This window comes from Haemorhous mexicanus, chromosome 7, assembly GCF_027477595.1.
Source record: "Haemorhous mexicanus isolate bHaeMex1 chromosome 7, bHaeMex1.pri, whole genome shotgun sequence".
NCBI classification, from domain to species: Eukaryota; Metazoa; Chordata; class Aves; order Passeriformes; family Fringillidae; genus Haemorhous; species Haemorhous mexicanus.
The window spans coordinates 23,353,355-23,364,707 of NC_082347.1; the positions used below are offsets into that span (position 1 = coordinate 23,353,355).

At 47.1% G+C, this 11,353-nt stretch overlaps 1 protein-coding gene across 5 annotated transcripts in view; it reads left to right on the plus strand.

The window, feature by feature from the left end:
- The window catches only part of GBF1 (golgi brefeldin A resistant guanine nucleotide exchange factor 1), a 102,143-nt gene extending 91,874 nt beyond the window's left edge, over positions 1-10,269 (plus strand). For 3 of the 5 annotated variants that reach the window (XM_059851447.1, XM_059851449.1, XM_059851450.1), the window contains 14 exons: positions 251-322; positions 1,186-1,280; positions 1,726-1,879; positions 2,096-2,318; positions 3,548-3,711; positions 4,020-4,266; positions 4,662-4,861; positions 5,793-5,943; positions 6,291-6,421; positions 6,774-6,875; positions 7,463-7,576; positions 7,813-7,990; positions 8,190-8,327; positions 8,641-10,269. In XM_059851447.1, the coding sequence (XP_059707430.1) occupies positions 251-322; positions 1,186-1,280; positions 1,726-1,879; positions 2,096-2,318; positions 3,548-3,711; positions 4,020-4,266; positions 4,662-4,861; positions 5,793-5,943; positions 6,291-6,421; positions 6,774-6,875; positions 7,463-7,576; positions 7,813-7,990; positions 8,190-8,327; positions 8,641-8,927 (2,256 nt within the window). In that variant the 3' untranslated portion in view covers positions 8,928-10,269. The remainder of the gene's footprint in view (positions 1-250; positions 323-1,185; positions 1,281-1,725; positions 1,880-2,095; positions 2,319-3,547; positions 3,712-4,019; positions 4,267-4,661; positions 4,862-5,792; positions 5,944-6,290; positions 6,422-6,773; positions 6,876-7,462; positions 7,577-7,812; positions 7,991-8,189; positions 8,328-8,640) is intronic. The other 2 variants (XM_059851448.1, XM_059851451.1) reach the window with 1 other exon arrangement.
- Positions 10,270-11,353: the final 1,084 nt, after the last annotated feature.

Here is an 11,353-nt window from a genome sequence, read left to right on the forward strand (position 1 = left end):
TCTTTTCCAAGACAGTGTAAAGGTATATGATGCCAACAAAATCTGAACCTGGAGTTTGACCACTGTGTGGCCAGAGGAGTCATCTAATAAAATCTGACTAGCACAGATCAGGTCTGTTAAAAGTAACTGATGTTAAAGAGCGAACTAGTTGGAAGGAGTTTTCCTCCAGATAATAACAACTGTCTGGAAGATCTGTTTGTATGCCTTCCACAACCCCCAGATTCACAGTTGTCTTTTCTGTATTTTGCAGCAATGTGATCCTGAGAAGCTGATCACAGAAAGCAAATTTCTCCAACTTGAATCCCTCCAGGAGCTCATGAAGGTGAGAGAGATAGTGGACAAGGGACTGGATGGTAGTGGAACAAATATGCTATGCATGATAGTGGATATGTGCTGTGTACTCACTTAACTCCTCTGTCCTCAGAGGTCTTGGAACTATTTGGGATGTGAAACTAGTCTTTAGTTCACCTGCTTAAAGTAACTTCTGTGTTGGCAGATACAAATTGCTCTGGCAGTAGAAGAAAACATTATATTATGGAATGTATTCTAAGACCCTTGAGAACTCTTGGCAAGTATTTGTAGTTCTGTGCCAGAGCTTAAAGATTTTCAAGTGTGCTGTGTACCTAATGAGAGAATTCTAAAAGGCCACTCTAGAGGCAAGAGCTCTACAGAAATATTTGACATTGTGTCCCTAAGTAGTACCTGGGTGCTGTCGGAGATATAATAAGGCTGGACACATTACCCTTTGGGCTAGACAAGCTCATCTCCCTGGAGGAGTGTCATCTCAGTTCTGGGGGAACATTGTGCTCCTACTCTGATTGTCAGGAATTCTCCCTTCACATACAAGCCAATGGCTTGAGAACAATAACTCCAGTATTTGTAGTCATTCTTAGGTATACCTGCCTTTTCTGTACTTCACATATTTATTAGCAAGAAGCTGCTGGATATCAGTTCCTCTTCACCTGACACACTTTGTCAGAGTTTAACATCTTTTAAGTTCATATTGCATTTTGCATAATAAAAAAAATTATTTTTCCCATAGATTTAGCTTGACCTTTATCCATGGCCTTTGACTATGCATGACCTCACTAGGCAGTGGAGTACAGTTTTGGCCAGAGTCAAAGCATTCTGTTGGTTCCCCATTTTTGGAGCTTGTGATTCATAAAAATACCATGGCTGTTCCAGGCTCTAATCTCTGTGACTCCTGATGAGGAGACATATGATGAAGAAGATGCAGCCTTCTGCTTGGAGATGCTTCTGCGGATTGTTCTAGAGAATAGGTATGACCTTGAAATAAATGCACATTCACTGTTATACCCCTGCTTTACTGCATCTGCTACCTGGGTCCAGGGAATGAATTCCTTATGTCTGTGATTCACCAGCTGAAGCAGCATGTGGCTGTAATTTCAGGGCTTAACAATTCCATTGTAGCATGTGCAAACAGAAAGGCTATTAGCTCATGAATTAGTGCTTGATATCCTGAAACTTGGAGAATATAAACTAAACTCCAGAGGGAGAATTCTCCCACCTGATTGCTTTGCAAGTAATGAGTAAGAAGTTCGATCGTTTTGTTGTTTCTGTGTATCTGTTCTTGTGCCTCCCAGCTGGAATTTTTCATTGAAGTTAAGAAATGGTGGATTGTCTGGAGTTGTGGGAGAGGTTGCTGGATCCTGCTTGTCTCACGTCCTTTCGTTCTACCCTTTCCCTCCTCCTTGTTGTGGCTAGGGACCGTGTGACCTGTGTCTGGCAAACTGTCCGAGACCACCTTTATCACCTCTGTATCCATGCAATGGACTTCTGCTTCTTGGTGGAGAGGGCAGTGGTGGGGCTGCTGAGGCTGGCCATTCGACTGCTCCGTCGAGATGAGATCAGTGCACAGGTAAGGGATTTTTGAAAGGCAGTTACTGGGGTTTTGTGGCTATACCCTGTGACACAGGAAACCCGTTGCTGTCGGATGGACCCATATTTATCCTGTCTGTAGTGCAGGTAACAACAAACAGCAATTGCAACTAGCTCTAATAGATGAAGGAGTACATTGCTAGAGAATGCAGTGTAAGTAATAGAGTCTGTTATTCTTGTCTCCTTCTCTGGCCAGGTTCTCCTCTCATTACGTATCTTACTTATGATGAAGCCAAATGTGCTGTCCAGAGTTAGCCATGAGGTTGCCTACGGCCTCCATGAACTCCTGAAGACCAATGCTGCCAACATTCACTCCGGGGATGACTGGTACACGCTCTTCACCCTCCTGGAGTGCATCGGGTCTGGAGTGAAGCCACCCGCAGCCCTGCAGGTTACAGCAAGGGCAGATAACGACACAGGTAAGACAGGCCAGCTTTTGCTAGGAAATCTGATGCCTGCCTGCCAGATAAGCAGCTGCTTCCTCAAGCTTTTCAATTAGCAAAGGGGACTGCAAGAAAACAAAGCTGATATTAAACTACATTAGCAAGATTAAAGACCAGCACCTGCTGTTCACTCCTCATGGTCTGTTCCCATCTCTATTCTGCCATCTCTTCCTACTCGGTGAGCAGCAATCCAGGTGCTAGTCCCTGGGGGGTGGTGGGAGGAAAACTGATATCAGTTCTGGCAGCTGTAGGTGGTCTTTGCTCTACCCAAGGAGCATTTTCTGCTGGTTGTGGTTTGGTGCCTTGGGTACCGTAATCTCTTATCTGGGCATGTAATGTAAACCCAGCTGCTGTTCCTGTCATACTTGCTTCTTTAGTGGGACTGACTCTTTTCTGTTCCCTTTTTGAAGTTCTCATAAAATAAGTTGTTCGTTAAAATTATATTTCCAGATCCATTTGCATTAATAGTCCCTGAACCATTCCCACAAGAGCAATGCACTATTTCTCAGTTCTCTTGACTGTGTTAGAAAGGTGGTCTTTTCAGCAAATTGTTCAGTTTTGTTTTAGCCAGCTGTCAGTATATTTGAGGGTAATGTCTTCAGACTTCTAAAGCAAAGAGAAATAAAGAAATCTTCCAGAAGGTTTTTTTTCTCTTTGCTTTTCTAGAACTTCTTTGATAGGTCCTGATGCTTTGTGCTAGACAGATGGGAGAAGCATGATTTTTAAAAATACTTATGGACTTGGCCCCCTGGATTAATGCAGAGCTGTCAGAGCTGTCTCCTCGCTTTCCTTTCTTTATTTTTTTTTTTTTCCTGCTTCTGTCTTTGCTGATAGAGCAAACTGCTTGACTTGGCTACCTCCTGAAAATGTTTGGTGCACTCTGTTCACAGCAAGTCTGTCTGTCTGCTGATGAGTTTCTATATGGGGTTGAACAATTAAGAGAACAAGTTTTACTTCTAAATAACATATCAGTAACTTAAATTTGTCCCTTGCAAGGACTTCTGTCTTGAGACGTGTGATATTTAAGGTTATCCTAAATGTCAGGGTCGGTAGATCTGACAGGTGTAGAACATGCTAATAACCACTTGTGGTTATTAGCATGTTCCTGGTTGATGCTGATCTGGATTGCTTCTCCCTTATCCACAGCTGCTCTTGCAAGTTCTTGATTTGGCTTTGATCTAAACCCCATGTCTTTTGTCTTAAAGGTGCTCAATCAGACAGCGAGGTGTCCTCCTCCTATCACCCAAGTGACATGAGCCTGGACCGTGGCTACACGTCTGACTCTGAGGTGTACACAGACCACGGGAAGCCAGGCAAGATGCATCGCTCGGTCACAGATGTGGACGTCATGAACAGTGGCTGGCTAGTGGTGAGTAGCCAGTGGGCTTCTGGTGACCAAAGAGGACTGCTTCTACCATGGCTGGGAGCAATGGGTGGTAGTGAGAGAAAGAATAAGACAGTAGAAAAGAGAGCTAAGATGAGCTGATAATGTAAAGGCAGGATAGGGGGAGACACAGATGGAAAGGAGAAAGCTTTGAGGCAAATGAGGAAGAAAGGGAAATGGACCATACAGGAACATTACCTGCTGGCTTCTGAAGAAAGGTCCTTTCAGTGTGAGCATGAGATGCTTCTTGTTATGCTACCTTCTCCTGCTTACTTGCTTGCTGTGACCTGCAGGTGGGGAAAGATGACATCGACAACTCTAGATCCACTGCTGGGCTCAGCAGGCTGGGTCCATCACCTCTTGTCAACCAGTACAGCCTGACGGTGGGGCTGGATTTGGGCCCACATGACACAAAGTCTCTCATGAAATGTGTGGAGTCCCTGTCCTTCATCGTGCGAGATGCTGCCCATGTTACACCTGAGAACTTTGAACTCTGTGTCAAAACAATACGTATCTTCGTGGAGGCCAGCTTGAATGGGGGTAAGATGGCCCTTCACTTGTCAACCAGGATTCAGCTTGGGGTGGCCAGCTGGCAAACAGTGTGAAGTATACTGTCATGAAATGAGTCCCCAACTCAAAGAAAATGGTCTACCAGGAGGAAAGTGTGCTGTCTCCTGCTAGCAGCAGGGACCTTATTCTTATCCCCCTCCCTGGGATGGAGGGGAGGTCTGGAGTTGATGTGGAGACAGCAGTATCAGCTCTTGCAGGAAGTTAATCCTGTGGGGCACTAGGGGCCCTTCAAGCAGGTAGTGGTCATTTCAGAGGACAGGGGCCTTTGCTGGGGATATCAAAAGGTGGCTGCTCTGTGTGTTGAAAAGCAGAACATTTTGTATTGGACTGTTGTATATGGAATATTGTTGCCTTTTATGTTCTAGGCTACAAGTCCCAGGAGAAGAGGGGGAAGAGTCACAGGTATGACAGTAAATCCAGTCGGTTAAAAAAAAAGCCAAAAGACAGCTCCACACGGCGATCCCGGGTCTTGAGCCAGCACCAGGCGCACACACACAGTGACGAGGACGAGGACGAGAGCATCCCTGCCAGCTACCACACTGTGTCTTTACAGGTTAGTCAGGACGTAAGTATAGCAAGGATTTCCTCCTCTCCTTTCCCATTCTTAGGGCCTGGCTAGGAAATCACTGGAATTCTTTATGGGGCAAGGGGGGCTGCATCCTGCATAAGTGGGCACTGGATGGCAGAGAGTGTCTGTGGGGGCAAGATGTGGTTCTGCAGTGAGAGAGGAAGGCTGCAAAAGCAGACTAGCAATGGAGAGAGAGGTCCTCTGAAAAGCAAGGAGGAGGTCTGAAGCTGTGAGTCACTGTAGTTGGTAAAATGGATTAAGGTCATTTGGAGACATGAGGTTCCTGTAGGATTAGCAAGGAGTCTGACAGGGCATCTGAGCTTGAGGAAAGGGGAAAGCCCTGTTGGCTGAGGCTCTGGAATTTCAAGTACAGAGGACTGGGCTAAGGGAGTCATTTCTCCCCAGCTGGTACTTCAAAGGTGTGAAGGCACAGGCTTGCTGACTGCCAGGATGTTGGGTCTCAGTTCAGTAGTAAACTGACAAAAGTGCTGTCATGTGCCCATACAGGCAAGGGAACTTGGCATGTGCTTCACATACCTTTTTTTAAGGAAAAAAAGTTGCAGAGTTGTTCTGGACTGCACAGGTGAATCACTGGGTTTATCTCTCTGCCTGGGAGAGTCAATGCTCTGTGCCAAGAAAGAGCCCATTCTTCCTTTAGACAGGACTGGAATGGTGTTCCTCAAAGATGGGATTGATGTGATTGCTGAACTGACATAAATCTTGTTGAAGATACCTGGCACTTGACCACTTAAGGAGGGCACAGACAGCAGGACCTGACACCATCTCTGTAACTGTGTGTGGTTGTGTATGTACAGAAAGCATGCTTGAGTAGCTTGAGTCTTTTAGCCTTGTTTGGAGAACAGCACAGATCAGAGTTGCTTCAAAATTTAAAGCCCGGTATGTTTCTTACTGTGGTGTGTACTTGCAGCTCCTGGACCTCATGCACACCTTGCACACGCGAGCAGCTGGCATCTATAGCTCCTGGGCAGAGGAGCAGCGACACCTGGAGACAGCAGCCAGGAAAATCACAGCGGATTCCCGAACACTGTGGTCCAACTGCTGGTGTCCTCTGCTACAGGGTAAAGCCATCCCCTGGTGATGAGAGCGAGCAGACACTCTTCCAAAGTAATGGCAGGAAAGTTGAGGAGCAAGAACTAACTGGAGAAAGCAGGCATAGGTTGTTTTTAGGGTCTGTTGTAATTGAAAAAGAACTTGGATCAGATTTGGAAAAACATCTTTAGGATGAGTTAGCTGCCAGCATATTTCTGGATCTGGTAGTAGATTGCCAGTCTGTGGCCTGGAACAAGTATAATTCTTTTTTTTCCACAGAGAGTTTTTGATCTTCACTAGACTTTTTACTCTAGACTGGGGAAGTAGGGATGTGATGCTCTCCCTGTGGGCTTTGCCCTGAATCCCTCTCTTGCAGGTATTGCCTGGTTGTGCTGTGATGCCCGACGCCAGATCCGAATGCAAGCACTCACTTACTTGCAGCGGGCCCTCCTGGTACATGACCTGCAGGCCCTGGATGCCCTGGAATGGGAGTCCTGCTTCAACAAGGTAACTGCCTGCCTGGCATGGGCATGTGAGCTGGGCAGCATTGTCATGAAGAGCAAATCTGTGTGCAGGAGAGTTGTCCTACTTCAGCGCTGTCTTCTTGAGAAGCTTGTTCACTGCAACAGACAAGATGTTCCCTATTCTGGTCTTGTGAAAAGTTCCTCTCTGCTTAGGCTTCTGACAGGGCCCTTTGGAGTATTGAAGTGAGTCCACTCATGCACATCCCATTGCCTCCGTCATGTCCTCTGCCTAGAAGCCACCAGTCCCTAAAGCCAGTGTCTTTCTGTAAGGCTTCCTGTTAAAATCTCATCAGTCATTTTTCAGTTCTGAAATATACATGTGTTGGATCCAACAGGTGTTGTTTCCTCTGCTAACCAAGCTACTTGAGAACATCAGCCCAGCTGATGTTGGCGGGATGGAAGAAACTAGGATGAGAGCCTCAACACTACTCTCCAAGGTGAGCACACCTCTGCTACCTAGGGAAGCTTAGGGGAAACCATGTTCCTCAAGAAAACCAGACTGTTTGCTGTGTTCTCTTCTCAGCATCTCTAATCTGGACAGGTGTCAGGGTGCTAGTTTGACTGTTCAGTGCTGGGCTTCTCCACCAGCTTCTGCTGCTGGGACATGCCTTCTTTCCAGAATTGTCTCCATGATTCTAGTCCTTGGAAAAGTTGTCAGGAAGAGGTTTGTGACTTTATGATAGAGAGAGAGAAGGTTTTCACTCAACATTAGTTGAAGACAGTCTATTCTTGAGGTGAAATGATGCATGCACATCACAAGCTGATAGTCATGACCTGAGGTAGAAGTCTGGAAGGGCTAGAAGACATGGTGATGCAGACTCTGCAGTGGCCTTTCACAAAGGAGACAAGATCCACTCCTTCACATACACAGCTCAGAAGAGTGGAGGCCTGTGGCATTCTCAGGCCAGTCCTGTGCATGTTCCCAGCCGGCCACAAGGAGGGGGAATCCAGATTTGTGAGACTGACTTGTCAGTGAGCGGCTGCCCCTATACTACTTGTTGACAGTAGTTGTGTTTTTTCCCAGGTATTCCTACAGCATCTCTCCCCACTGCTCTCACTGACCACCTTTGCTGCCCTGTGGCTCACAATCCTGGATTTTATGGACAAATACATGCATGCTGGCTCCAGTGACTTACTGGTAAGGTGCTGGATGCAGTCCTTTGGACAACCATTCATCGCATTTTAACTTTCTAAACTTGAAAGGTGTTTTGATTTAGTGTGGGTTTTTGGGGCATTTTAAACTTTTTATTCCTTTCCAAACCATTTTGTTCCATGGTTTCTTGCCCTGGCCACAGTTTCCAAAGGCAGCCCATTGGCTGTTTGAGCTTTAGTTCGTTACTATCTGTCCATTCTTTGTCCTGTCTCCAATTATAGCTGGAGGCCATTCCAGAGTCTCTGAAGAATATGCTGCTTGTAATGGATACGGCTGGAATATTCCACAGTGCCGACTCCCGGACAGGATACTCAGATCTCTGGGAGATCACCTGGGAGCGCATTGACTGTTTCTTACCTCGGCTGCGGGATGAGCTCTTCAAACAGACAGTCATCCAAGGTACCAGAGGCTGGGAAACCTTAACACAGGTTTTGGAGCAGTACTTGCACCTTGTCCAGTACTCAGTTGCCACAGTGCCTGGATGCTGATGAAATGAGTTGTAGGAGGCTGTGGGAACTTGGCACAAGGGCAAGTTGAGGGAGGGCAAAAGGTATGAGTAAACTGGTGTGTGGTCTCACTGCATGTTTTGTCTTCCTAGATCCTGTCCCCAACATACCAGTGGAGCAGCAGCATCAGAAAACAATAGTGTCTGCACTGCCCCCTTCTCCTGTGGGGGATGTGAGACCATCCACCCATGTGGCTCCTTTGGAGAAGCCGTGTGAACCAGGTGTCAGTGGTGAGTCCTGTTTTCTTTTTCCTGGAATCACTTTCCCAGCATGCTGGCATAGATCTGCTTTTCCTTGCTTTAGCATGATCTTTGGTGACCAGGCCTATAATGTTGTGAAATGTTGTGCTTCCATATGGATAGGTTGTTGCTGAGGTTATTGGGGTGGGCAGAATGCCTACAATTGAACCCTGCTCTTCAGGGCCTTGTATGAGGGGGCAAGTCTGAAAAGGCACCTGAGTTTTTAGCCCTGCTTAGTTTTGAGCTAATAGGTGACCTTGTCAGGACATGTGTAAGGATCTATTTTGTCTCTTCCTTCTTCCAGAGTCTGAGAGAACCACTGCACCTGCCTCACCCACCATCAGCACCTCTGCTTCTCCTTCCTTCCCAGCATCAGCTTCAACAAAGTCAAGCCCCGTTACAGACATACCTCCTACAACAGCACAGCCACCGCTCATCCTGCAGCCTCTTGCCTCTCCCCTGCAGGTTGGGGTGCCACCTATGACTCTTCCAATCATTCTCAACCCAGCCCTAATTGAAGCCACCTCTCCTGTTCCCCTCTTAGCTACTCCACGGCCCACTGACCCTATGACAAGCTCTGAAGTCAATTAGTTGGAGCATGTTGGAGAACTGTCTGCTGAGGAGACTGTGGGTGGAGGATGCTGGCCAAATGTTCTCTGGTAGTGGGCATGTTTGTTTTAAAAGATGATGCTAACCTGAGCAGAAGGGCTGTTGCCGCAGTCCTCCGGAGCGTGTCCTGTCCTGCTCCCTTCTTGTGGCATCACTTAGAAATCTGCCCAAAAATCCCTGTCTCCGTGGAGGAGTGCTCAGTTCCACTGACCAGTCTCCTTCTTGCCTTTGCAATCTCAGGGGCCAGGCAATGCCTGTGCCCAGCAGCCTGGGACCAAGCTGCCACCTGTTCATCTGGTAAAGAGGAGGAACCTTTTGATGTCACACCAGAGAGGGGCTGCAGTACAGGACTGCCTCTCAAGATTACTCAGTCCAGTCTCTGGGCAATTCCCCAGCCATTCCCTAGCTTTCCTGCTGACTTTTCTGGTTGTACTGCTTTGTTTGGGATCTGAGCACGCCTGGGTTCAGCAGGTAGAGAATTTTATTAGAAATGTGGATTGCTTACAGTGCAGCTCTCAGACTGCTGTGTAGGACTTCTTGCCTGCTGGTACATGCTTTCCTTCCTGCAACACGGGTGACAGCAATCCCTAAGCCAAATAGAGATTAAGTAGCAGGCAAGTCTGATAGGGGCTTTCAGCCCTGCTCCTGTAAATGTAATCAGGCTTTCTGGTTGGAGAAGGCAAATCCAGAAGGCTCTGCCTAGCTGAGTAGATGAGAAGGAAATGCTGAGAGCAGAGCTCCATGGCCATGTCTCACATAGCACTTGTGGGGCAATCATGTGTTTTTTGCCACTCGCTATACATTGGTCTCTTGGTGACCAGCCCCTTCCTTAGGAGAACATCCCCTTCACCTACAGATGTGGGGATCTGTGGCACTTGCTGACAGATGCTCAGCAGGTCTGCAGTGGTTTCTCTTGAAAGCTCTAAAGAGATTGCACCCTTCGTATCTTCTTGTTGGGATCCCATGTCCTTCTACCCCAGAAGGCCCCTGCAGCTGAGGCTCTGGCAGTGATTCTTGTGCTTTCATCTTGCCGCAAGGACATCCCGCTCTTTCCTCGCTCATGCCCAGAGCAGAGCTGGCTGCCTGGCAAGTGCTGCATCGCTCGTCCTCATCCTCCCTCGACTAGTTGGCTAAATTCTCAATAATTTCAATCTTGGAAGTCACCCTGATGACTGGGAGGGGTGTGGATGGGACTCCAACCCAGTGTATCCTGTAAGGAGAGGAACCTGCAGTTGGTGTGGGAATACAACCAGTGTACATACAGAATAAATGGCTAAAATCCAATGGACTTTTTACAGTGTAATAAATAAATCCTGTAAATGAATGTTCTGATGTTGCACTCCTTTTCTGTCATCGAACTTCGACTCAGAGCTTTGGGAAAAGGCGAGTTTGCTTTTCAAGGTATTGTGCGCTGGCTTCATATACCAGTGGTCTGTCTGGAGGGAGCACAGAGGGACTTGTCAGCTTGGGGTGGGGGGCTGCAATAGAGGTGAGCCATCAAGGGACTAATCGGGAATGGTTCCCATCATGGACAAAGCAGAGCTGTAATAGTGAGATTGGCTCTTTCGGATGGCAGTAGTTTCATGTGGGCTGTAAAATTTCTGGTGTTACATTGGTGTATGCTCATGCACCACCAGGACTGAGGGCAGAGGTGAGGACTGAGGAGCAGGTGCTCTACTCATCTGGTCATGGTGCCAGAACATCGACCTTGGTGACAGCTCAGCTGACACTGGTGATTCTCTGATGAAGAAGAAATCCTTGTTTCCATGGACAGGACTCAGAGTTGGAGAGGGTGCGAGAGATGCTGGGCTCTTCCAGGGCTAGTGCTTGCCATGGATTTGAACAATTACACTTCCCTTCTGGTATTTTCTACTTTGTTTCATGGCAAGATCCACGCAGTGCCACAGTGTCCTCAGAGCTGTGTGAAGCACCAGTGCCTTCTCTATTCCAAGAGACTCTTACAGACTTGGTAAGGGGGTAAAAACTTTGGAGTTTGTTTAAATTGCATGAGAAAAGGTCTAAATATTGCATAATGGAAGAGTAATGTGCATACTAGAAAAGTCCTGATAATAAATCCTGGTTCCCTAACCCCATTTGTACCATTCCTGGAATATTTTTGCTGCTGCAGCTCTCTTCCTCACCCTCCACTGCCTGTAGATTGTCTTTCCAGCCCGCAGATGTTTTCATTAGTATATTTGAGTCCTTGTGCTGCTCATGGTGTGCTTCTGTATCCAGCCCCCCTCTCTGTCTTGTCTTTTTGAGCCTTCACTTCTATTTACAGCTCTGTTTTTCTGCTTGTTGAAAGCTTTAGATTATTAACTCTTTGTAAACCATTGCTCAGTTGTCAAGTGCCTGGATGTCAGGACTGCTGCCTCTGATCCTCAGGCCCAGGTGGTCCTCTGACTTTT